Genomic DNA, 27,919 nt, shown 5'->3' on the forward strand with positions numbered 1-27,919 from the left:
TACATTAATAAAGCACATATTAAATATAAACACAGACAAAGCCACAAAACGTGTCAAACACAGCGGGGTTAAAATGCAACTGTATTTCAGAAAGACACCAAGCCACAACATAATAATTAAATTAAATTATCAGACATAAATTATAAATTAAATTTTAAACTATACAGACAACATGAGTATCAAAATGAAGGAATTTACTATAGGTTAAATAAAATCAATGCATATTAAACTTTACTGTAATTTGGAGAATAGATATATTGCTCCTTTTTAAAACCAAAATTGTGTTTAACTGAGTTAGTAATTCAGAGTCTGTTTTATGTCGTTGTCTGAATAGTGGCAGACAGTATCAGTTTTTTTCTGAAAAGCCATTTCTTTCTCCTATTTTTTTAAAGAATTAACAGCATAGGCTCACATTGACGGTTCAGTCAATGGAATGTTAAATAAACATGTTTCATCAATAATGAAGTATTCTGAAGTCTGACAATATGCAGCAGCAGTGGTAGAGGTATAAGACTGTAGCTGGTTTTGAAAACCAAGATTTCTGATCCTGAATTCCCTTTTAATATAAAAGGAATATAAAGATATAAATACTCTTTACATACTACAAAAATGAACATAGGCACTTTCATGATACATAACAGGATTTTCTCATTCAAATGAAAACAAATCAATATCTCCACTTACACAGTCTTGGTTTGCTTCTGCTCCTATAGAAGTCAATGGGAGTTTGGCATTGACTTCACTGGGAGAAGGACTGGAACCTCTATTTTTAATGGTCTACATCCATTCCCTAAAGACAATATGATATTTCTTCCACTAGTGCAAAAAGACACGGTTCTTCAGTGGAACTCTTCTTCAGTTCATAACTAAAGGGAAAACTGCAATGCTAAAGAAATCAGCTACCTCTGTTTCATAGCTTTACAATTTGCATCTGAATAGGTGTGTCTACACATACAATTAATACAAAACAATAAACTCTGGACCAGTTTGAGCTGGAGTAAACTACTCCTCGGTGCAGTATCTACATGTGCACCTGGGACAGCACCAATTTGAGCTGGGGCAGAGCAGTTTATGCCATGGCCTCTCAGCCCTGGGCTCTGGATGGCAGTGTTGGGACTAGATGGGGCACAAGGGTGTTGAAAGTGTGGAGCCGTATAGCTAGGCGGCAGGTAGGAGTCTGGCCCCCAGCTGGCCAGGCTGACAGAGCACAATTTGCACCCACAGTCAGCGTCTACACACGTGTTTAATCACAATAAATTATCTCAGCATAAGATGTAATAGAAGTGATGCTAGTAAGAAACTTTGAAGCATAAAGCTACCATATAGTTCCTCGCATACCACGTAATACCAAATAAGACATGCACCTTGTTTTGTGGAAGGCAGAATAAATATTTTTTTCCCCCAGAGTTACAGCCACATAGAGCAAGGACAGAACTTGATCTTGAAGCTACTCATCCTCCCTTTCCTGCTTAGGCAAAAGAGTTTTATCAACTCTTTCTCAGCTGAACTGTCAGGAGTTCTTAGCTACTCAGCCAAAAGCTAAAACTTTAGCGGCTGCTGAAGACTGGACTCTATAGGTGTGCCCAGGATTCTGAAAGGAACTAAAAACAGTCAGTGTAACTGTGAAATAGGAGAAGAGAGGATAGGAGTAACTAAAAAACAGGAAAATTGGCAATGAAAAGATAGCTTGATTAATGAAGCATCAAGACCATTAGCAAGGAGAGAAGGTCTTTAACACCTGTGCAGTGAAAAGCAATTAGCAGGAATCAGGTAGATCAGGGCAACATATAGCCCACTGGATCCAGTCTACAAAGCCTTGGGGCTTTGCTTATGCCTACACCTGGCTCATGGCTAAGCAGCAGGGAGTTGTAACCCTTGCTACTGCTGCTTCCCTTCCACCTGTCCCTGCTAGCTTCTCCCTGGCTGCAGCATGGGCTCAGCTTCCAGTCATTGAGGAACTACACTGGGGCCAGGCAGCTGAAAGCTGAGTCTATGCTGCTACTGCTTCTGCTTCTCCTTCCCCACTTTTCCCTATCATCTCTCAGCTGTGGCTCAGAAGCAGCAGCAGGTGGATGCAATTTCCAGCTGGGTAGTGGGGCCTGGATGAAGCAGTAGCAACATGAGTGAAGCTCTCAGCTGACAGGCCCTGGTAAAAGTGCAGGCAGAGGCCCCTAGCTACTTGCACATTACAGAAGCCACCTGGTCTGTGTCAGACCAGAGCCAGGCTGTTTTGTCCCATGGCTTGAAAAGGTTGCTGGCCATTATAATGAGCTAGATTATAATGAGCCATGAAGTCAGTTGACTCCCTAAGCGCAGTGCCTGAATAGAAGTGCCATTGCTGCTGTGGGGCAGCTGGTTTTAAACATTGGGTTTAGCAAGAATCAAAGCTGGGTGCACTGCACCTGTGTACCCTACCTGACTCTGCCTCTGCTGGATGCCACTTCTCCTTCCATGCTGCTAGAAGTAAGAGAAAAAAAGGAGCAGCAGCAATCTGACTATATATCCATGCTTCTGTTCTAGACAGAAAATCAGCTTCCCCATCTAAGACACACCCCAATTTTGAAGGCTAATTTTGCAGGGAAAGATAAGTATGGTATCTGAGTAAATATGGTAACTAAACAGCAGAGTTGATGCTCCCATCTTATACATAGACTGCATGTGTAACTAGTATTATTAGTATTGCATTTATCACTATTTTCCCCATAATATGCCACCAGTATGTTGAATGCTCCCATAATACACATAGATTATACTAGTTTAGTAAAAATCTTTATCTTACATTTCGAAAAACAAAACTATGACTGGCCATGACTGATAACACCCAATTCAGAACTGCATCATCCCTGATAACAAAGGTATGTGCGCAAAACATTTGATTCAGATTGACTGTTAATATCATCTGGGAACAGTCTCAAGAACTTTCTAGTACTTCAAATGTAAAAGTTGATTTAGAGGACCTTTTCTTTTTTTTAAATTATATGAGAAACTTTATCTACCCACTACACCAAGGGTTGGAAGCAAGATTAATGTGTGACCCTTATTACAGTTCTCCAAGAGCTGCAGAAGCTCTTTGCACAGTCAGTATTCATTGAATGAAATTAGGCTCCAGAACAGAAAAAGAGGGCTTCAGAATAACTGGGCACATCTGATAAGCACCCCTTGTTTCAGGGGCACCTGGCTAAACCCCTAGGGACAGAGGTAGGGCTGGAAGCCATGTCCAGCAGAGATCCTCTGAACTTTTACTATGCATTTTCTACTTCAGGAACAGCTTTGTATGTTTTGAAAAAGTATTTTATCTAACCAAGGGCATAGAGTAGGTTGTTTAGGCTGGAGGAGATCGCTTGTTGCTTAGTTGTTTAATTGCTGGCCTCGCTAGAGGAAAAGCTGTATCAACAAAGTTCTGGAGCTGGAAGGGGGGTTGCTTGGCGGGGAGCTGGAAGGGGGGTTACTTGCTGGGATTGCTACACATTTCATCACATCAACAAGTTTAACCCGTTACGTAGCTATATAAGGCAGACGCCCACTGGGGTGTGGGTGCTTGCTTTGCGAACGATTGCCAAGCACCACTTTCTGCGCAGAAATAAAGTTTAAGTTGGATCCTTCACCCCTGTGTGTTTATTGGCACAAGCGCACCGGGCACGAACTCACCGTCCTTTGGGGACAACACGTCCACACATGCACTTAAATGCACATTAGCCTATTTTAAGCTAACGGTGTTGCAAAAATACCGTGCGCTTTCACTAATGCACATTAAAATAGGCCAATGCACCTTTTTCTAGTACCTCACAATGGAGATTCTAAATTTAATGTGCATTACCAAAAGTGCATTAATGAACGTGTAGACACATCCATTGAGAACTAGATTATGAGGGTTGGAGTTAAATTCATAAATGATAAATTGAAAAGAATTGGAGTTGTCATATTCCAGTATGATATACATTACAATATAAATTACATAGAGAGAGGCTACAGATTCAGACTAAAATTTAAAGCAAGAAAAGCAACATAGCCATTGCACTATGTTTAAAAATCCTTGAGAAAATTAGTCTTTTTTCATTAAAACGTATTGACTAGTTTAATACAGAAGGTAGAAAAATTTTGAAAAACCAAAAGCTGATGCCTGATTATTTAAGGCAGTGGCTTCCTACTCTGGAACCCATAGGAGGCAACATTTCCTTGAAGATATGGATGTTACTCTTTATAACGGCAGTATTTCCTCAGCAAATGTGATGGATTGAGTACAGAGAAATGCGTTCCCCCACTACAAAGATGCATGCCACATTTTGTTTCCCTTCTTTGGTATTCTATGTTAAGGCCCTGAGGCAGAATAGCAACTCTATTAGGGGCATCACTTTAGTGGTACGTAGTTTTAGGATATAGTTATGTCACATTGAAGTTAAGCATATAGTTAACTGTTACTTTGAACAATTATCCCTTAAGCTAAAGGGATGCATTTAAGCTTAAAAGTCTTCCTAAATTAGTAAATCTCATATTCCAATTAAATACCCTCCTTGAATTTCATCCCTTGAGAAGTACAGCAAGCAGCTCTACTGTCCTTTCAAACCACTCATCAAGGCAAACTTACCCGTGAAACGTGCTAATCAGCCCCCTTTCTAATAACTCTGGTGCAGTGAGATAATGTTTGTAGAACATGCTCATTCAGGCCTCTAAGTGAAAAAAAAATCTTTCAGACAGTAATATCTTCAAGGATGCACATCTCCAGCATGATAATAGTGCTCATTATGTAGGTAGTTAATGCTCTTTTACTTTGTTTGACTAAAAAAAATGAGCAGTGAGGCTGTCCTGCAGGTACCTCAATCCACTGCTCTGGAGCACTTCAGAAACCCAGGTCTTGAGCACTGGCCTCCCTGAACATCCTAGCCAGTCAATTTCCAGAGTTTATGCACACACAGAACAGACCTCGGTGGTGGGTTTGGTGATTAAACCCTCTCTGTTCCTGTGGTGTAGACATGCCTTGGTTGTCTTTAGAGTGCAAACAACTCATTGAGTTCAGAACATAGTGCAGCAGCCATGTTACCTTTCACACAAAACAGTAACATATTTTGTATTCACTTAGGAGTGAGATTGGAGTACTCACCTAAAAAGTGCAAGACCTGGGTTCTGTACCCTTCTTATATCCTTCACCCCATCTGCCAAAGTCAGTCAGTCAGTGGGCAGCTAAGAACTTAAGAATCATGGGGCCAAAAGAACAACAAGGAAGAGGGCACATGACTGTAGCTTACCGGTCAGGATACAGATTGTGATGGGAAACCATGCTTTCAGGGTGATTTTAGATTTTTACCCAATAACCGTCTAATGTAAAATGCACAGGTATTTTAGTCCTTCATAGAGTTTTAGAAGGTTGCCTCTGCCGTTGCAGAGGTGAAACTGGATAAGATTAAAAGGAAAATATCATGAATGTCTGGGACAAATGTATTCCTGGTGTAATTCTACTGAAATGATCAGTTACATCAAGAATGAAGTTAGCCCCTTACATCAACACAGAGATGTATAGTTATATACCAAGTAGGGTGGAAAGATTTTATTTATACTTTTGACTTTAAGAGTGTTTTGTACAGATGCCACCACCAGAGGGAGAATGTATTTATATTAAATATTTTACTTTAACATCAAGAACATTACAAATTTATTACTATAATTGATTTGTGCCCCCCTCCCTCTCCAAGAATAGCTACCTATAATTCATCCAAATGAACCTGTCCTGTCTTTGTATTTTGGAATAAAGACCAAACAAAGAGAGAGACATATTCAGCTTTCAGTAAAGAAGGTTCACTTGGAAACTTTTGCATAACTGTCAAGTGTAAAAGGGCACTTTTACCATGAACAAGTATTTTAAAATACCGTATTTACTTGTATATAACCATCACATTTCTTCTAAATCAGCCCCCCAAAATTAGGTGCTTTTATTAAGGAGAGAAGCTAATTTTCTGCCCAGAACAGGAGTCCCCTGCTTTGATTCCAGCTCCACAGTGCAGCAACTCTGGTATTACTACTGAGGCAGCTGAGGGAATCAATTGACTTAATGGTTCATTGTCTTAACAGCCTACCACTCCAGGAGTATTAACTACTGTCTCTCCATCTTTCCTTTTTAATCGGTCTTCACATTCCACTCATCAAGCTAACCTTTCTTAGTACAATTTTGCTGTCTGCTAGTGCTCCTGGTCTCTTCTACTACTTCACAGCTCTTTTCAAAATCATATGTCCCTCCAGAAGCAAAAGAAGCACTTTCAGTGCCTAGGGCATGGAGGGAGGTAGCATTATACCAACCACTAGACGTGCAGAGTGGCAGGAGGGAGTGCAGTCTTACCTGACAGGGCTCTCATCACTTGCATGCCAGCTGCTGCAGGAGCAACATGGGCTCATACTGCTACTGCTGAGAAACAGCTGGCTGCCCCTGGTGCCCTGTGATCTCCCCCTGTTAGCCCCCAGGTGTATGGGTGTACTTCCAATGACAAAGACTCCTGGGGTAGGGGACATCATTCCCAGAGGACTGGAAAAGGGCCTATGTGGTTCCTATTTTCAAGAAGGGGAGGAAGGAGGATCCGGGTAATTATAGGCTGGTTAGTCTCACCTCTATCCTTGGGAAAACCTTTGAAAAAATTATCAAAGATCACATTTGTGGGAGCCCAGCAGGAAAAATAGTGCTGAAAGGCAACCAGCATGGGTTCACAGCAGGTAGATCCTGCCTGACTAACCTTGTTTCTTTTTATGAGCAGGGCACAAAATGCTTAGACGCAGGAGTCGAGGTAGATGTCATCTACTTGGACTTTAAGAAGTCCTTCGATACAGTATATGATCCTATTCTCATAAACAAACTAAGTGGCTGTGACATAGATGATTACACTGTCAGGTGGGTGGCAAATTGGCTTAAGGGTCCCACCCAGAGAGTGGTTGTGGATGAGTCAGTATCGACCTGGAAAGATGTAGGCAGTGGGGTCCCCCAAGGCTTGGACCTTGGACCTCTGCTATTCAATGTCTTCATCAGCGACTTGGATGAGGGCATGGAGAGCACTCTGTCCAAATTCATGGATGACACGAAATTATGGGGTAAAGTTTATACATTAGTGGGAAGGGACCAAATCCAGGCAGACCTGGACAGGTTGGAAAAGTGAGAGGAAAAGAATAGGATGCAGTTCAACAAAAACAAGTGCCAAGTGCGGCACTTAGGGAGAAGGAATCACCAACACACCTATAGGCTAGGGGATGACCTTCTCAGCAGCACAGTGGCAGAAAGGGATCTTGGAGACATAGTTGACTCCAAGGTGAATATGAGCCGTCAATGTGATGAAGTAATTAGTAAAGCTAACCGCACTCTAGCATGCATTAGCAGGTGCATCACAAACAGGTACAGGGAGGTGATACTTCCCCTCTATGAGGCATTGGTCAGGCCGCAGTTGGAGTACTGCGTCCAGGTCTGGGTGCTACACTTTAAAAGCAATGTAGATAACCTTGAGAGGGTCCAGAGGAGGGCAACTCATATGGTTAAAGGCCTTCAGTTAAGGTCCTAGAAGGAGAGATTGAGGGACCTGGATCTCTTTAGCCTCTGCAAGAGAAGGCTGAGGGGGGATCTTGTGGCCATTTACAAATTCATTGGGTAGGGGGGGCAGTACAAAATAGGAGATGCTCTGTTTACCAGGGCAACCCTTGGAATAACCAGGAACAATGGCGACAGACTGACAGAGAGCAGATTTAGGTTGGACATCAGGAAGAACTTCTTTACGGTAAGGGTTGCCAGAATCTGGAATGGGCTTCTGAGGGAGATGGTACTCTCCCCTACCTTGGGGGTCTTTAAGAGGAGACGGAACAAGCACCTGACTGGGGTCATATGACCCCAGCACTCTCTCCTGCCCAGGGCAGGTTGTTGGACTCAGTGATCTATTGGAGTCCCTTCCAACCCTAACAACTATGAAACTATGAAATCCTGTGTCCTAAATAAGCTGTTGGGTGTAAGGCTGCACCTGCTGCAGCATAGATTCCTCGGGGGAGGCAGCCTTATCGACACCCCCTCTAGAGCCAGTGTCCACGGCTGGTGTCCTGCTCACTCTGACCTAATTACATTACTGGGTCCACCTGTGCAGACCAGTCTTTAGCAGAAGCTAGAGTTTAGATACGCAGGACAGGGAGAGCGAGTCAGCTAAAGAATGGGCTCTGTCCATGCAGCTTTAACCATGGAAATATATATATTTCCTTCATTCTGCCTTTCAAAAACAAGGTGTGTATTATATTCAGGAGTGTTATACATGGTAAAATATGATAGCTCTTATAGATTCTTTGCTCATTTTTCTCTGTATGAGTTCCTTACTAAAAGTATTACACCAACAAATAAAAGGATATGATCCCTAACTACCAATCCTACAAGTTCAGCCTGAGGCCTGATGATCTTTGCATCATTAACGCTTTTGGCTATTACAGTGCCATATAAGAATTCTGCAAATTAATTTTATAGATGTTTAAACCTTAAAAAAATAAATAAATAAAAACCACTCCACTTCTATTCTGCAGTATTAACAGTAGTTAATACTGTAAAGGCTTATAGAAAGTCAACAGCCTTTATCTGCAGTTTATAGAAGTAACAGACATTTCAATAAAAATGTTTTCTTTTTTACACAGTTATTTTATGGAACAGAACTACATTTTATTGAATCTTAGTAATTTTCAAACAAGAAGAAATAGCGGTGAAACTGAACTAACACTGTTCCTTTTTTTCCCCCACATACAGAGGGTGAATCTACATGTGCAATTAATGGGAGCCAATAAACTCCAGTGCATATCAGAGTTTATTGCTTCTGGGTGCCACATTTACACATGAACCCAGGACTGTAGCACACTGATCTGAATTGGAGCAGCCCCAGCTGGCAGGGGGCCCAAGGAGGAAGACGACCATGCCCCCTGCCCTAGAGGAAGGCAAAAATCCCCAGAGTCCATGCCAGCCTGACTGTGGGGTGAAATTCCTTCCTGATTTCAAACATGTTGATTGATCTGAACCAGAGCAGAGGAGCACAACCCACTAGCCAGCAACTGCTCAGTTTTTTAAAGTCCCAGCAAGACCATCAGCACTTCCCATTCAAAATCCCCAGCCTTAGCTGCAGCCAACACTCAATGCTTCTGGGCAAAGTGAACCTGTGTACCCCTCCCTCCCCCCCATTTCCCCCACCCCCCAAACCCATAGCAACAGGCAGATGAGGAAAAAAATATTCCCTGGCTCTGCGTGGCACCCAACAAACCCCAGAAGCATGAGATACCCAGACATCCTCCATTCTGCACTGCCACCTGGGGACTGTAAACATCACTCCACATATCACACACCCTGACCTGATAGCCATAACCCCACTTTCTATGATTCTACCCCTTCTGTAAACATCTCTCGGTTCCTTCAATCTTACTTCATAACAAAGTTGGTTGCAGACCTCTGCTTCATTCTCCTGTTTCTGAACATAATCCTTTCCGATTTCCACCAGCTCTGGTTTGTAGAGCTCTTTTTATGGTCTCTGAGCAATTATATATAATGTTATCATAGCTAGTTTCAAATACCAATGGGTGTTATTTCGTTTAGGTAATAATTTTTAGTATTGAAGATTAGTTTTATAGATATCATTAAGCAATACTTTGTTTGTTTAATTCTCCATTGCAGTACACCTCTTGGAGCATAAAGCAGCTTTCAAGCCATCTAACCAGATGGTGGAGGATTAAGTCTGCTGTGGTACAAAACTGGCACAAGACTTGTATACTGCCTCAACCCATGTTGGCCGTTTCTCCTGATACAGTGGAAATGAATGAGGGAAAGATCAAGGAATAATGGGGATATACAGCACCCTGACCTGACAGACTTGAATCCCAGGTTTGAGATATAGAATGATTCATTATATCGGATAGATCATAATACAGAATGAAGGGAATGAGGTTAAGAAGTTGTTAATATCCAAGATATGCAGGAGGGCCCTGATAAGGACCATGCATGAGACACTAGGGGAGGGTGGAGGGGTGCACTTGGGGTATCATGAAGGAAGGGAAAAACTCTGCTTATGGCTCTAATGGCCTAGGATCTATTGAGAGGTCAGGGACTTCTGCCAGTCATGCCTAGATTGCCAGCTTGGATTGCCAACTTGCTTCGTTGATGATTATGCCACTGTGGGGTGGGGGAAGAGTCATAGGTATAGCAAAACCTGGAAAAAGTTACCAACAGGATATCAATACATACTAGTCATAATGTATTATTCCACTTGCTACCCAGAGACAAACTCCTAAGATAATGCAGGAATTACTGGAAGAACTTTGCTAAAATAGGTATTTCTTGAGAGAGAGTATCAAACCAAGGAAGTAACTTTATGTCTAGGGTCACAAAAGAACTCTGTGAAACTTCAAAAATAAGCTATATACAAGTCTCTATACCATCCAAAGACAGGTGGACTAGTAAAGTAGTTTAACTGAGCGCTCAAAAGGATCTTGAAAAAGTGCATACAGAAAGACCCCTGACATGAAGGCCAGTTGCTGGTCCCATGAATGTTTCCAATAAGAAAGGCTCCATAGGCCTCAACAGGATTTTCAACCTTTGAACTATATGTTTGACACCCCTGATTTAGCTCATTTAGTCTTCTTCTAAATCTTTTTATGCCTGAGGATAGAAATTTATCAGGAAGACCTAGGTCAACTAACACAACTGCAGAATCAGTCAGCCAAAACTTCTGGTCCAACAGAGCTAAATTTGCTTTTTTTTTCATTAAGAACATGGAATCAGATTCTAGCTAGTCCCTTAGTAAGGGGAGGGTAGGTGGGGGGCAGCCAAAGTAAAGATCCTCCATTCAAGAATAGCTGTCCAAGACTGTTACAAACAGGTTCCTATGAGGACGCTCTAAATCTTAAAAAGGCACTTATAGTAGGTAGAGTGATGGCTTCAACCCTTCAACCAAATATACACTAGTCAAGAGGACTAAATAGTTATACACTAAGGAGATGGGCTTATAAAAACATACTGAATGTACCAGATAGACCACATTTCACTGAAGAGCTTGAAGGGGGCATCCTGCTTCTGAGGCAAAATGCCTCTGGTACTGCTTTGGAACTCTACAAATTCCCATCACCCCAAATAAGGGGCGTGCCAAATATATACTGTCTAGTTCCTGGTGACCAATAATTCCATGAATATGGCAGTTATATCTCAGTTTTAAAAAGATTTTTTAAAAGTTCACTGCAGTTTTATGTGCTACATGTCCTACATCTCAGTGATACTCCTAACAAGTGGGATCAAATAACAAGGTCACATAAATGCTTCTCTTTTTTCATCTTAAAAGTGCCATTTTATATTATATGACTACTTTTGAAGAATTTAAATGTATTTAAATCACTTGGGATATAAAAATGAACATCTTTGCAAAATGGCACTATAATGTGAAAGCCTCACTTCAGAAACAGGCTGGCTTGATGGTCCATTGGGGTTCTCTTGTGGCTGCATGGTCAGCTACAAAAAGCAGTGCAAGCTGCATCAACCAGAGAATAAGCTGGCAGCAGGGGATCTCAGGTGACAAAGGGAATTGGAAGTTAGGTTCAAAATTGAGGATGTGCTTAGCTTATCACACAGTGATACAGTTACCGATAAATATTAAATTAAAGTGTTTACAAGTTATCCCTAGATACTCAGAAAATGCCTAAAAAAGACATCTCTGGACATCTAATAATAAAACTGAAATTCTGTTTTGCACAGTGGAAGAAAAATATATTGTAAATTACTAATTAACTCATCTGTTTCAAAGATTATAAAATTATAGTATTTGAAACATTTTAAATTCAAATTTGAAAACAACTTAATGTCTCTACTGTCTTTAATTAGAAAAAAAATTAAAATAATTTAATGAGTTAAATAATGCTTAATACCACTATGATTATGGTCCTGCTCATAATGATGTCACTGTGAATTCTACCACAGATTTCAATGAAGGTGGTTTATCCTTTTTCAGTAGCTGCCATTAATCTCTTTACAGTTTTGCATAATTCCTAATGAATATTACTGGGCATCCATAAAATAAAAAATATTATACACTGTATTTACTCAAATCTAAAACAACCCTGAATATAAGATGACACCATCAATAATTAGATTCTCTATATGGAAAATGTATAAATTTCTTATAATTTTCCAGGTACAGAATCTAATTATTGCAGGTTTGCCTTGAATTTGTCGTCCTCGTACTGCTAAAGCACAGAAAATAATCTAGGGCATCAGATAGCTCTTAATCTCTGCACCCACCCCCTAACTTCTTCCCCCCTGCTCTCTCTGAGCATATGGAAGTGAGGGGCAAATTTGAAAACACTGGGCATGTTTACTTATGCAATTAATGTGCAGCAATAAATCCCAGTACATATTGATCCAGAGTTTATTGCTCCTGGGCACTGTGTTTGAACATGCTCTCAGGAGCACACCATGTTGAGCCATGTCACAGCAGCCCCTGGTCCATGTGTAGATGCTCAGACATTTCCTGTGGAGCTAATCTCATGTAGATGTGCCCACTGACTTTGAAATAAACATACCTATAGTAACTTATATATAGGCAAATTATTACAGGTACCCATAGACTTTGTTAATCTAGAATTGATGCATTTCACCTTTTTTGAAACTGCTACAAGCTTTAGCACAGGTATTCCATAAACGCTTTTAAGCAACACTTTTGTATCTACTTGTATATAGTAAAAGCCTAAATCCAAAAGGTTCATGTTTTACCATAAAGTTCACTGGGCTGGGACCCAGCAGAATCAACAAGTTTTCAAGCCATAGCGACCCTACAGCTCAGCACTGCTTAGTACGTTTGTGAAATACAGAAACCCCTGACAAAGGATCCATGTGCTAATTAGCCCTACACTGATGACTGGAACCAGGTGTTTGTGTCAGGAGTCTTGGAAGCCTCCAAAAACTTATATGCACATGAGGCATAGAGCAGCCTCATCCAGCTTTACCTCATGGAGTACAGGGCCATGCTAATCATATGCACTAGACAGAGAAGGATTCTGGATGAACTACTTGGGACCCCATTTGGTGATGTTTGCCAGACAATAAGGGCTGGTAAAGAAACAGGGATCACTGCAATTGGGAAGAAAGGAGCAGCTCAGCTGTGGGAATGAAGAGGAAGTCAACATGTATTCAGTGTAGTGGCTCACCAAGACTTGAAGAAGAGTTGGTGCTAAGGCGGACTGCACATAATGGACAGTAGCATATATTAGCATGCAGTGTGTCTGAACCCCCACATCTCCCAGGAGCAGGGGAGACACCAAGATCCAAGGGTTATTGCTTCTCAGCCTCTTGTGGTTAAAATCAAGTGTAGTAGCTGGGCGAAATAGAGACAATGGGACTGAGAACTGCTGCCAGGGAGAGAGCCCTACCTATAAAAGAGGAGTGGGGCGGAAGAAAACAATAAAGTAAGTCAGCCTTATCAATTCTCACTGAGATCTGTGCCAGAAGCCAGCACTGAAATGAAGCTGCCTTCATTGGCCCAGGCCACTGACCCAAAAGTTAAAAGCCCAGGGTTCAGACAGGTTAGTGCCCCAGAGGGACGCCAGCATGAGCAGATGCTCGTGCTCGTCATGCAGAAGTGTAGTGATTTACTTGACTCCTAGTCAAGGAGTTGACTGAGTTTGATTGAGAGGAAAGCAGACAGAGAAGCTTGCTTCAAGCTACGAGCCAGCAAATGAACATTACAGGAGGGCAAAGAGAAGCCTGACTGGTGAGTGAATGCTTCTTGGTGTTGCCCTCAGGGAACAGAGAAGAGGGAACTTTAAAGAGACCAGATTATGGGAGTGCAGTTTCCCCAGCAAGACAACAATCTAGTGGCCAAGTCAAGGGACTGTGTGAGGCAGGCTCAGGCTCACCAACTGACATGCTGATAAGCTAATCACAAGCAGCTGGCTCAGACACTTAGCTGAATACCAGCTAATGCTTAGAGCCTTGTGAGTGAATTGAGAGGGAATATACCCTGGATGTCAGAGGGGGAAATAAGAACTGACCAACTATGGAGAAACCCATGATAGCTTAAGAAACATCCAACTAGTATGAGGACAGATGGTGACAGTCAGTGGGCATCATGAAAAGCTTATGGAAGTAGAGTGGATGATTTAAGCAGACACCGTATTAAAGTACCTTTGAACATCTGGTGTGGTAAGGGCAGGGTATAGGGGTTGGTGGGGAGCCCTGTGAAGAGACAGGAAGACATAATCTGGTTGCAGTGAGATTCATTAGGCACACCTCCCAATATTTACTTTCTCCTTTGGAATTTTATTTAACATGAAAGGCATGGCAGGAAAGTACAAAAGAGCACTATCAGATACTGGGGAATCTGGCTGCAGCTTATACCACACATTAGCCTCAAAAGCTTAAATGCACCTTTTACTGGGGCATCAAAAGGAAGAGGGTGGCAAGATGAGAAATATACAAGGGAAAACAAGTGGGAGGAAGAGGAATGCCAAACAGAGCTGTTTATTTATACAAAATTCATCAGAATGTAGATGGTGGGGATAAAGGGGGAAGAGAAAATGGAAGGCTTTTGTCAGTACTTAGCAGGAAAAGTCTCAAAGACATGGGAAAGAGGGAAGGAGGGATGGAAAATGCCTTGGGCTTGGACACCCCCTGCCCACTATTCAAGAGCAGATAAGTTTATAGTACAATATGCATTGTTAGAAGGAAGCCTGACGAAATGGGAAAATAGTAAAAGCCTTGAAAGGAATGTAAGGGACAGAGGCAAAATAACACAAGTGGGGAACCTGACCGAGAGTCACTCAGCCAACCAAAGTGTAGAAGGGGATGTGGGAAGCACAGGCAAAGAGGGAACATGTAGAAATCGCGTAGATGGCAGTGCAGAATGTGTTAACGGTAGGGTAGAGGTAATGAAGAAGGAGATTACACAGATCAGAAAAATGCCCAAGGGAAAACTGAAAACAAGGAGCCAGTTTGCCACTTGTTTTGGGAGGGCAGGTATGCAGAGAAGGTATGGAAGAGGGTGGGGAGGTCTGCAAGAGAACCCAATGGAGTAATGTACTGACATACAAGATGGCAATGCACAGACTGGACCAAAGAGAGAAAATGGGCCAGCACATGAGACTGTTGATAATGTGCAGGAGAGTGGCCATCTGGAAGCCGCGGACCCTGCTGGTGCACACCACGAGAAAGCGTGCATCTATCCATGCATCTCTATTGACAGAGATGAAGACAAGCTGGGAGCAATGAGCTCAACGAACAAGTGGAGATTAAAAGATTGGGGAACACTGTTCTGGGAAAATTCTGGGTGGGGGAGGGGAACCAGGGGGAATAACAGCATGGGTTGGGAAGAAACCGATAAAAGCATGACAAGTAAGGCCATTTGAAGAGATGTAAGTGGTAAGGGAAGCCTGTTAGGCACTTATATGAGAACCGGTATAGAAATGTTAATATGATGTGAAATAAAAGGCAATGTTGATTGTTTAAAATGGATAAATCAGAGGAGGGGAGATGTTTCTGGTAAGGCTGTATGAAAACAGGAGGCAAGTGATGCCAGAGGATAAGCAGCACATAGATGGATGAAACAGTAGATGTCAAAAGATATAAATGAAGAGATTCCATGTTAGTTTGGGGAAATGTTTTATGTAAAGTGATGTAAAAACTCTTTTGTTTCTAATGTGGAGGGGGGAGAGAGATTTTGATTTTATATATATCTACCTCTCCCAGGACCTGAACAACCTGACATAAGCTTCACTAAATTGCAATCTTATCTAATCTATTCTTGCAGTAGGTTCCTATCAGTACCTCTGCCCAATGTGGGTCATATCTTTTATAGTCATGCTCAGCGCTGGCTGCATTTAATCAACTTCATACTTTGTTTCCGTTACTGAGCACATGTTGCTTCTGGCAGCAGTTTAGTGATAGCCAATATTTTTAAAGAGGTTTCTGACTATGCAGTTATAAGATAAGGGACTTTTCCTCTGTGCTGACTGCGGAGGGAAACCACATCTTATATTTGAGTAAATACAGTATTCTCTTAGTAGAAGGTATAGTTTGATTAATTCAGTAATATTATGTGAGAGTGATAACTGTAAAGTTTTTAATGGTAATAACTATATTTCATTTTGCACTTTAATAAATGCTGACATAGACAGAAACTGTATTATAATTACATGTACAATTATGCAAAGACAACTTTAATTAGCCGTTGTTAAATTTAAACTTTATATACAATATTTACATGTAATATAGACTACAATGTTGAGTGATGGCACAGTAAGTAAAATATACCTGTGTGTGAGATTTACTTGATACTTAAATGCATCTTATTAGAATATATTGATCTATATACAAGTATCTATATAAATATATAGATAATTCCATGGTATAAATTAAGATATTGAATTTAAAATTAAAATCCCAAATTGATTTCTACTTCTAAAAAACATAATAAGCTGCTACTTACCAGTAAACACTTGGACGATAAGCAAATCAATTTTAAAATTATTCTTATATTGCATTAGAGCAGGATACTGCTTCCACTGAGGTCAATGAAAGTTTTCCCATGTCATTTATGGGCAGAGGCAAAATTTTATTAAAACTATGTTGGGTACATTTCACACACAGCTTTATTTTCCTGTGATCAAATAAAAATACCACAAAAGAAACAGAGAGAAAATGAAAAAATAGTGAATACTATCGTACCAATTTCCATGGTCCCCGATGCCATGAAACATCACCAGGACAAGAATGCACATTACATTGTGCTATATGTGGTGGCTTGTCTAGAAGTTCACAGTTTTGATCACTCAACATTTGGCCATTAGGAAGTTGACAAATCACTAGTCTTGTCTTTATTCCATCTCCACATGTTTGAGTACACTACAACATAAAAAAATGTAGTTGAACATTCTTACTGACATTGTTTTCATGTATCGCTAAGCCAAACAGTTATTTATCAGTAAGTTGTCACTGTTATTTAATACTTGTTTTATGTGAATGTCTGCTTGCCCCCAACACTTTGTTACCTCACTATAGTAGATAGTCTACCCACAAAAAATGAACATGGCCCCATAAAAAACTATTAGAAGATAAATGCATGACAGCTACTCCAGGCCAACTGCCATGTGCACACCTTTACCTCCCAGTAAATGAAAGTGACTCCCTTTCACTGAAGCAAAAGCTGCCGATGGTTAGTTTTCATTTATCATGGGGTAAGAAAATGCACACAGAGTTGTTACAGAATTGGTGACCTGCTATAAATCCACAGCATTGTTTATCTCATGGTAACATGTTCATGTCCATTATGTGTCGGTAAAACATTTACTAATGGAGAGTCAGGTCCAAAGATGCATAAAAAAAATCATTCAAATTGTATTGTATTTCCCCTATCAAAATTCAGAATTTGAATGAAAAAACATCAACATTGTAAAGAATTCAAAAAATGCTGACAATCTTTACATGGTTAGTGTGGTACCCAGGACTGAAGAAAAATGAAGGAAATTAAGTGAATGGAGTCAATGACAGAATTAACCCCAAATAGAGTTTCTATTTGTTTCAATTGTACATGTAGTGTTTAGAACAAAACATAAGGTCACATTCTGTATTGCTCATACATTTGATAGAGAACCACTTCCTTGCTTTCAGAATTGAAATAATTCACAGATACCCGGGCAATTAAAGAGGTAGAAGTAACCAGACTACTGGGCCTATATCTTCCAAAAGTCATCTTATTTCTTCCTCTAAAATACCATATCAGGTTGCCTTGACTCACTTTTATCTCTAGGATATCACTTTTAACATGGGGTTATTTTCTTCCATGCTATCAATTTACAGCTCCAACTCAGTATTTTTTTCTATCTACCCTGTCCATCACAGGCAGTGAATATAATACTTTGTGTTGTAGTATTGCTGTAGTGTTATAATAATCACGATGGTCAAAGGAATACGCAAGAAGCCAGACTTGTTTAGGTAGTTTCTTTTATTGGACCATCTGTATAATTTGCTGCTCAGTTTTACAGTACAGGCAACCCTTGCCATTTGTGGGGGGATACGTTCTTGTATCCATACACAAATGGCAAAATCCGTGAATAAGGCACTGTGTTCATAAACGCAGTGCTCCCGGAGGCTGGTGGGGTGGGACACGGCTCCGGTAGTAGCACAGCGGTGGCGATGGGAGCACGGCAGCAGCAAGCGCGGAGCTCCTGAGGAGCTCCTGTAAATGTTTAAAGTGAATTTAAAATGCAGGTTCAGCATTCATGAATATTTGAAACGGCAAATGCCAAACCCATGAATAGTGAGGGTTTCCTGTATATTTCCAAGAAAAATTTTCACTTATTTCACCTTCTTGTATCCACTTTCCTTATGGTGGCCATTAGACAATGATTTTTGTGGCAAAGCTTCTCTCACATCTTTTTGCAATGGAAAATAATTGTATGTCATGCCTGATTCAAGACTCTACTGATGTAAAGTGCTCATTTAAAGACATTTTTACAATAGTATCTAATTAGGTTGATGAATAATGTTTTCACTGAACTATTGTTTATATATGTGGCAAATTTAAATATTTGGCTTTTTTTTAAGATTAGTGAAATATTTACCCTTCCACTTAATAAAATACAGTTATGTCAGGGGTTGGCAATGTTTTTGGGCAGAATTCCCAAAACACCTGCAACCTTGACTTGTAAGATGTTGGTGTTGGGGAGGACGGTAGGAGAGCCATGAGGGGCCTGATTCTTGTTGTGGCAGTGCATCCCCAGCCCCTTCCCCACTGTCCACCCCAAGCCATGCATACCAAGCAAAATGTCTTCATGTGCCACACATTGGCACTCGTGCCAGGGGTTGCCTACCCCTGAGTTACATACTAAATCTAATAGTTGTTTTAAAGTAAGTAAAATAATCGTACTTCTCCCCAGTTCCCATAGTTCCATAGTGGGCAGGGTCCAGAATCACAGTGCCTCGATTCTGGTGGTTTTGTTGCCTCATCACAGTACCTAGCACTTCTTCCGTCCTCATCTTGACATACTACAACCCGATGGTGGAATCCACGTGCACAAGTACTAGAGCACTAGTAAAATAATATGCAAACATATATCGTCAGTTGTGTGGGAAATTCAAAATGTATAATATATTCCTTAAAGTTTGAAAATTGGAAATTTGCAGTGAAGTATAAATAAAAAATTCAACCTTGTAAATATCCACCAAAGAAAATTATGTTTTCAGTTATAAAATTTTACTTTAAAAATATTTGCTTTTAAATAAAAATATACATTAAATATACTAAATATGTATAGTACAACAAAGCGGGTTTCAGAAATATTCAGAAACATTCAGAGATTTCAGACTTGTTAAAAAAGGTAAGAGAACACAACACTTCATGCTGAATTATAAGCATAGTTAATAAATTTTAACAATTTGCTTACTGCTCCCCATGGACCTGTTCTCCACTGGTATCCACTGACAGAAGGATGACTCCATTGATTTATATTCTTTTGTGGATGATGGCCCTTGTGGATTGGAGGGTAATCAAGTTCTGGAAAATGTCTTGGATGGTAATTCGTTTTAGGAATCTGACGATAAACTGGCAGGCATGGTGGCATGTTACACTCTTGTTCATGAGCAGGCCGGCCTTCAGGATCACAGTAATTCTCGTTGATTTGTTGATGGTAATGGACGCAGACAACTTGTCTTGTTACTATTCCACTATCACACGTAACTGAACACTGACCAAAAATTAACCCAATATTTGTGATGCAACATCAGACATCAGTAACCAAAGACATTTATGTTTTCTTTTGAAGTAAGAAACAAGCTTATTTTTTTCCAAAGTAGGGACAGTATCTTCATCCATTTCTGTATAGCATTTAGCACAATGAGGCAGAAATCATAATTAGAGCCTTTGGTCACTAATATAATTAAAATATTAAATGAGAATGACAATACTTACAGGTGACCAATTTCCAATTTGCCAGTCTCCACATGGACTAAAACAGCTTGAAATATCAGCTGGTCTCGGTAAGTGTGCACAAAATGATTCATCAGCAACTCCGCCATGAGCATCTCTACAACTTACATAGCGAGCCTGACTACCCTTTCCACATGATGCAGAGCACTATGAAAGAGAACAATACATGTAGATTACATTTTATTTGATCAGAATACTCCAAATTAACTTGCAAAAAAAGGCATAAGTTTTACTATACGAGGTCAACACCAATCTAATTTGGTCTCAGAAGAAAATGTGTTTAGACACCCTAATGCAGAAAATATAGGTGTTTCAACTCAGGGCAGCAAACCATTTTGAATCGGCTTAAACATCTGAGATCCCTCAATAAGAAGACTTTAGGTGCTCCCAAGGAAAAGTGTGCATCTGAATTCCCACATCTCTCAGGAGCTGAAACACTTGGCACAGTACCCCCTTTCAATTGTAATCAGAGCACTTGGGGCTGAAATCTATTTTGCCTGGAGGATGACCAAAGCACAGTTTGAGTTTAACTCTGAATTATTTGGTTACTATGTAAGAGTGTTACCAAGGAGTATTACCAAAAGGACTATTACCTCATGTGGGCGCACAAATGCTCCCATTATAGGAATATGATTGCCCTCCAGAGACATGAAAATATTTCTCTATTCCTATAATGGGGGCACAGATATATCCATCTGCAGTAACAGAATCACTCCTATGGTAACTCAAAATCAGTTTCAAACTGCACTTTGGTAATCCACTAAGTCTCCCTTTAATGCTTCTTTTGAGGGCAGGCAGCCAGCATCAGCCCAGGAATCAGGAGGTCAGGGTTCTAGGCCCCTCCACAGTCTGACATGATTCAAGCCCACATCTCCAACTCCCAGCAGAGTGTCCTGACAATCAGGCTACAGACCTCTATCTCTCCTGTTGAAGCTGGGCCTCTGGACAGCCACAACTACAAAAGACAGGAAGCTAGCAAGACAGCATGTTTTTGTGACCTAGTTATTATAACATTCTGTTGAAGTAACGGAGACCTGAGTTCTATTCTGTTCTGTAACAAAGACTCTTTTATATATTTAATATTATACCATCATTGGTTAAAAAAGCAGAAATAACTCTTGGGCTCTAACCACTGGACTGCTGGGCAACAGGAAAGCATAACCACCACTGGTGATCTTTTTTAGCTGAATTCAATGTGAATTTGCAATGCTCCAGGACTGGCTACCAGACCAGATTCTTCCAGAGACTTGGATGCCCCAGCAACAAATTGAATCACAATATAGCACACACAAGGGTGTGGCAACCAGGTGATCTAACTGTATTATTTCTGAGTATACTTAGAAATTCAAGCATAACCCTTTAATTTTTAGCAGCCCAAAAGGAATATACTTAGGCACCTACTAAGTTCTGTGGCTTATGAACCAGGACAAAACTGGATCATTCTTTGGAATTTTGGTGCCTAACTGCTGCCTACATCCCATTTAAGCACCTGGAAGACCAAACCGAATCATGTACTAGGCCAGATTCTAAACTGGGGGAAAAGCCCTAATAGTGTGGTTCTTGTTGAGTCATTCCATCAGGATACAAGGAATGACATTTTACTGGGTGATCCTGGCCTCATACAGATTACAAAGGAGCGATGGGCTTTGGAATGGAGATGCTCAACCACGACTATCTCACAGGAGCACATGTTAATCATAATTATTAAAATATAATTTTTCTATAATATTAGATATTTTTATATATTTAGTGTATTCTAGTACTTTTTAATTATTTTACACTTATATTAATCTCTTGACATAATGATATAGGATATTTAGGGCCAGATTACTATGAACAGACATAACAACTATAGTAAAATCAAAAGATACCAATATTCGTTATGAGGTAACTGTTGTATCTGCATGATTCTGCAGCAATACAAGTTTAGCAAAAACACTCTCACTTTAACCCTGGTTCATTTAGGCTAGGGACAACCATTACACATAAACTGGTTTAGGTGATTAGAAACTGTTTAAACCTGTAACTGAACATAAGCCCAGTGCACATAAACCAGTTTGAAAATGGCTGAAACTGGTTTAAGATAAACCTGGTTGAATGTAGTATTAGACTTAAGTGATTTGGGTCAAATCAGTTTATGCAATGTCTGCTCCAGACCCATTCCTGGTTTAAGTTAAACCAGACTCCCCTGGCATCCCAGCATGCTCTCTGGGCTGGGCTCTTTGCTTCAGACAGCAGACCTGGCCCTGCCCCCCTGCTCCCTGGCCAGACCTCCAGCAGAGACTGCATGCACGTACAGCAGGGTTTACCTGGCTTCTCCCTGCTCCACTCCCCGTCACTGCTTGCTACTCAAGCAGGGATCCCACACTGCCTCCCTCCCATCTCCCACAGCATGGACCTGAGCCCCATGGACCCTAAGCAGATGCTACGCTAGCTAATGCTGAGAGGTGTCTGTGTGCGTGTCTCCAATTTCACTGGGACAGGCAGACAGAACAGTGTCCATTTAGGGCTTTCTGGAGTTAATCAAGAGGACAGCTGTTTAAGAAGAGCTTGAACTAAAAGTTAGAGGCTATTGTTTTGCTGATGGGGTGATAAACACATCACACAAGAATTCTGGTTTTCTCTGAGTTAAAAAAGTAACCCCAACTCCACATTTTTCCATGATTAAAATGAAACATCGCTACATATATATCTATATATTAGTGGTGTTTCATTTAAATCATGGGAAAATGTGGAGTTGGGGTTACTTTTTTTTAACTAAAACTTGGGGATTTTTTTAAATCAGAGAAAACCGGGATCCCTAGTTATCAGCCCCCTGCTGGCTTGCTTGCCTGTCAGTTTACTGCAGACAGTATAAAGAACCAGGGAGGGAGATTGAAAAGCTCAGCAGATGCATACACTGCATGCCCCAGCTTCCACTTGCCTCAGAGTGCTAGCCCAGGGCTGGGGGCTATCAACCCTTGAGCAGCCAGCAGGGAAAAGTCTGGGATGGTATAGGCAGACCTCCCTAATCAGAGGTCTTGCCCAGACCTGGCCATACCCTCCCTCAGCTCGGCACTATGAAAGGGAAGGGAGGGCTACTCTAGCACCCTCCAGCCTCTAGCCTGAGCCACTGCAGGCATGTGCCTGAATTTGCTCAGTCCAGAGAGAATGTCTGTAAGGTTACAAACCAGTTTAGCTTAGCCAGGTTAGACTAACCTGCAAAGGCTGATCAATTCAGGTTCAGGCTTTTTGAATGTCTGTCCCTAGCTTTAGGGTCAAAGTAACAGAACAGAAGCTCTCCCCCCTCCTTTTAAAAGTTGCTAAAAAGGACTTTTGTCCATGTGCTCAGTAACTTGTTCTTGTTCTTGTTTCACACAAGCAGAACTTTGATGTTTTCATATCTCAAAGCCACCTTCAAATTGAGTTAAATGTTTTTGAATAACAGTATGTCAACCCATGCTCAATTTCAGCACATTCTGCAATATTACACAGCTAAATCAGTGGAGCATAAATATTAAATCATAGCCTCTCCTAGTTATACACTTTGAGAGTAGCAAAAATATATATAACACATGCCCGCTACATTATTTCAAGTGTTAATATATCACTGAAATCAAAAATAGTTTTCATGAGAGTTCTCAAAACACTTTTTTTCAATGAAGGTACTTATATCCAAAATTACAACTTGAAATCATCATACTGGCAGTACAGTAGATTAAACAAACAGTATATATAAATAATACTTTTATAATTGAAAAAGTCTATTTTTTTACTCTGTGCTTCACATCAGATCAATTAATTTTTAACAAATTTACTTCAGAAACTTCATCTTTTGAGGAAGCCACCCCTAGAAAATTCCAGCATGAAGAGTCACATTAAAGAAAATTCTAATCAATGGACAAAAGGGAGAGAATGGAAACTGTTATGCCAGCTTAAGTACAGCAGCTTAAGTATGGGCCTTTATAGTGCCTACTATAATACTATTACATACTGGGGTCCATGATCCATATCTCCATTGAGTCACCTTGCCTATTTGAATGACAGGAAGTGATGTTGTCCATAATTTTGCAGTTTCTGGACAAGGGGACATTTCACAGTCCTGCGCAAAATAAGAATAATGTGAACCTTAAAATCAGTTTTCAAAACTGCAAAGAAAAAAACCAAACTCATGTTGAAAAATAAGCATCATATCTTGTTAAATCTAATTTTCAGCCATACCATGCTGGTCTGTGGTTTTATTCAAAGTTTTGCCTTGAGATAATGGGCAGAAGTAAACTTTGTTAAGGCTAGCAATAACCCAGTAACTTAACAATAACTATTCCATGTAAAACTCTATCTGTTACCTTGCTTGGTGGCAGTGGCATAGACATAGCAGGGGTGACTATCTATCTTGCAGCCATGATCAGCAAGAACAAAATTAGTACAGAGTGAACCTAGCCTATCATCTATATACTTCATTAAGCAGCTATGTACTAGACAAAGCTAAGTACACAATAGACATTGCTGTCTGAAACATTCCAGTCTTACACACAAAGGCTCACGAACTCCAAGAGTAGAATCTGCATGGCAATCACTTCACATACAACTTAATTTCTACATTTCAGCTACTTAACTACATGCTTGGTACATCTACACATGCAATTAATGTGACTAAATATACTCTGGCTCAAACTGAGCTGAAGTAAACTAATCCCAACATTACTGTCTACACATGCATTTAAGTGCAGGATTTACTGCACTGCCAGATACCACTTGTATCTGATGGGACTATCCAGCAACACAGTCTACTGAGCCCCAATTTTTGTGCACGTGTGGAGGGTGATGCTTTACCGTGCAGCAAAGTAGTTTGCTATGCAGTAAAGTGTCTCACGTAGATGTGCCCACTTTTACTTTTGGAAGTATTTTTTATGAAGTCTCTTTCTGAAGCACTCCTGGTCCCCAAGTCCAATTTTATCCTCCTGCTGCTTCCACTTAAATGTCTTACCTGAGGACCAATGGAACCTTTTTCTCTGTGCTTCCTGAGCTCAGATCTTGAGACTTGCTTGGCCTCTAGATATCTAACATATAATGGCTGGATTATTATTAATAAGGGGTATACACAGCTTTTATGTCCTCTTTTAACATTGCTTTATTAAAAAGAATCAAAAAGACTGACTGTGTTCAATAGTTATTATGGGAAAGTGCAGTTTTTAATTTAAAAGCATCAAATAGGTGAGGAACCTTGGATAAAAGGAAAATGCAGAGAACCAAGTTCATGCAATTATATACAACTAACTATATTATCTTCAGAACAATATTAACCATTTGTTCCCTCAAATAATCATTTTCCCTCTCTTAGCTACATATGATTAGAATTTCAAAATTGAATATAAAAGCAAGTGGGTGAAAACATGAAGTCTACCATAGGACTCAAGTGGTCACTGTGTCTGTCTGCGTGTGTGTGTGTGTGCGTGCGTGCGAGAGAGAGAGAGAGAGAGCGTGTGCACTCCAAACATCTCAGCAATTTGGAATTAATCAAAACATCCTTTTGGCTGATGGAACAGGTTGGGCAGTCCTAGTTACAGACAGACTATGCTGGGTATACCTCCAGTCACATGAATCCTTTTCTCTAGATTAGCCACTACTGAAGCTCAGGGGAAAAACAGTTAGTTTCAGCATCTTCTTCCCAGCCACCAAACAGCAGAGAGGCTATATTTATTTAATGGTTAATATATTTAATAATAAAAATAACTCAACTTTTTCTCAGACTCAGATGTTTTACTTACTTGACTATCTCTAGGACGGGTAGCAGCACTGCACTCCCTATCATCCTCTGAAATAACTCTGTAATTGCCAGTAACACACTTGACTGCACGCATCTGGTATCCATGTCCACATGTCACAGCACACTGAAAGCCAACAATTGTGCATGCTTAAGATACTGTTAGATCTAATACTCATTTACCAATTGTGATGAATAGCTCTATTTTTTAACTACTTATGTAACATGAACAAGAACTTAATTTAGAAATAATTACTTTTGCACATATTTGGGGAGTTTTGTTTGCTTTACTAACATTATTCTAAAGATAATTTAACAGGTGGAATAACTTTAGTAATGGGCAATAATTCTGAATACATATTCCCTAACAGTAAATTTACAAATCTAATAAACATATTAGTAATCACAGTAAATACATGTGCAAATGTCTAGTTGGGAGGAAGTATCAGGTGAGTACATCCTCAGGGGTCCATCCTGGATCCAGTATTGCTTAATATTTTAATTAATGAGTTGGATGATGGGATCAAGTGCACGCTTAGCAAATCTGTGGATGACATCAAATTGGGTGGAATTAAATACACTCTGGAGGGTAAGGCTAGGATCCAGAATGACCTGGGTAGACTAGAAAATGGTCCACAATCAACCAGATGAAATTGAACTATGCAAGTGCAAAGTCCTGCATTTGTGACAAAATAATTGCATGCACAGATACAGACTATAAATAATTGGCTAGACTACAGAGAGGGATATGGGGGTTACAACAGACCAGAGGTATCCAACCTTTTTATGGTGAAGATCATTTTTTGGCACCCCAGGATCTACCGCCCACCCACCATCCTCTGCCCAACCCCCTGACCCGCCCACCACATACCCAGCTCCACCCACCCCTTCAGCCCCCACCCTGCTTCCCCAGCCCCCAGACAAGCTGCCCAGGCTCTGACCCCACTCACCCAGCCCAGCCTGGGCAGCAGGGGGTGTGGCTCAGCCCAGCCACATTCATCCTGCCACTCCCAATCATGGAGCTTCTGACAGACTGAGATTGCTGTCAGAGGCTCCATGATCAACCAGTCAATTAAGATCAACTGGTTGGTGACCATTGCAGTAGACCTCTTTGGAGAGGAGGACTGAGGTAGTGAACCAAAGACTGTGGCACTGGTGTCATCAGGAAGGCTTCGGTTTCCATGACCACAGTCTGCTATTTGGTGAGAGAGACAGTGAGCTGCTGGGAAGGGATGGCCTCCACCTCTCTCCACTGGGGAGGAGACTCTTCTCAGCCAGGCTGGCTGACCTGCTCCACCGGGCTTTAAACTGAGCCTGCCGAGGGATGGGGGGGCTACCACCTCTGCTGGCCTGCTAAGCAACCCTTGCAAAGCCAGCAGGCCAAGGCATTTAAGGGAGCCCACCCCTGCCCCAGCCCTGGAATGAGCTGTAGGCAAGGCAGGGTCCCCAAAAGGGACACTTGCCTCCCTGTACACAAATGCCAGGAGCTTGGGGAATAAACAGGAGGAACTTGTCCTCCTGCTTAACACAAATAATGATGATGTCATAGGGATAACGGAGACCTGGTGGGACTCCACCCATGACTGGACCACAGGTATAGACGGCTATACCTTGCACAGGAGAGACAAGTAGACAAAAGGGGCGGGGGTGTAGCTCTCTATCAAGGAGAGCTACGCATCCCTGCAAGCCGACACTGGCGCCCAGGGTGGATGACTGGAGACCCTCTGGGTTAAAATCCATGGGGAACACGGTACAGGGGACACAATGGTGGGAGTCTATTACAGACCTCCTACCCCGGATCAAGAGCTTGACCAGGAATTCACCAGGGAATTGGCTGAGGCTGCATGCTCCCAGTGCATGGTTGTCATAGGAGACTTCAAATACCCTGACATCTCATGGGAAGAGCACTTGGCCAAATCCAAGCAGTTACAAAGCTTTCTCTCATGCGTGGATGAGCTCTCTCTGATGCAAGAAGTCTATGGGCTGTTGAGAGGTAAAGCACTGCTCGACCTGGTACTGGCAACCGGGAACGACCTAATCAGTGACCTAACGATTGAAGGGAGACTGGGTGACAGTGACCACGAGCTGCCACCATTTGCCATAAAGCTGGCAAGTCGGTCAGGATTACAGAAGACCTCCACTTCAGGAAAGCTGACTTTGACAAGGTCAGGCAGCTTGTCAGAGAGACCCTAAGGGACCACAACCCAAAGAGGAGGGGAGTACAGGAAGAGTGGTT

At 41.1% G+C, this 27,919-nt stretch overlaps 1 protein-coding gene across 12 annotated transcripts in view; it reads right to left on the reverse strand.

Moving 5' to 3' along the window:
• The window catches only part of ADAMTS20 (ADAM metallopeptidase with thrombospondin type 1 motif 20), a 134,550-nt gene that overhangs the window by 49,959 nt on the left and 56,672 nt on the right, over positions 1-27,919 (reverse strand). For 9 of the 12 annotated variants that reach the window (XR_003094910.1, XR_003094921.1, XR_003094926.1 and 6 more), the window contains 6 exons: positions 25,688-25,810; positions 23,914-24,021; positions 19,923-20,087; positions 19,399-19,698; positions 18,882-19,043; positions 16,682-16,858 (listed from right to left, as the gene is read on the reverse strand). Coding sequence is in view for 4 of the 12 variants with exons in the window: in XM_025208372.1 (XP_025064157.1) it covers positions 16,682-16,858; positions 18,882-19,043; positions 19,399-19,698; positions 19,923-20,087; positions 23,914-24,021; positions 25,688-25,810 (1,035 nt within the window). In the remaining 8 variants the exon portion in view is untranslated. The remainder of the gene's footprint in view (positions 1-16,681; positions 16,859-18,881; positions 19,044-19,398; positions 19,699-19,922; positions 20,088-23,913; positions 24,022-25,687; positions 25,811-27,919) is intronic. The other 3 variants (XR_003094917.1, XR_003094923.1, XR_003094922.1) reach the window with 3 other exon arrangements.

This window comes from Alligator sinensis, unplaced genomic scaffold (assembly GCF_000455745.1).
Source record: "Alligator sinensis unplaced genomic scaffold, ASM45574v1 scaffold147_1, whole genome shotgun sequence".
Taxonomy (NCBI): domain Eukaryota; kingdom Metazoa; phylum Chordata; order Crocodylia; family Alligatoridae; genus Alligator; species Alligator sinensis.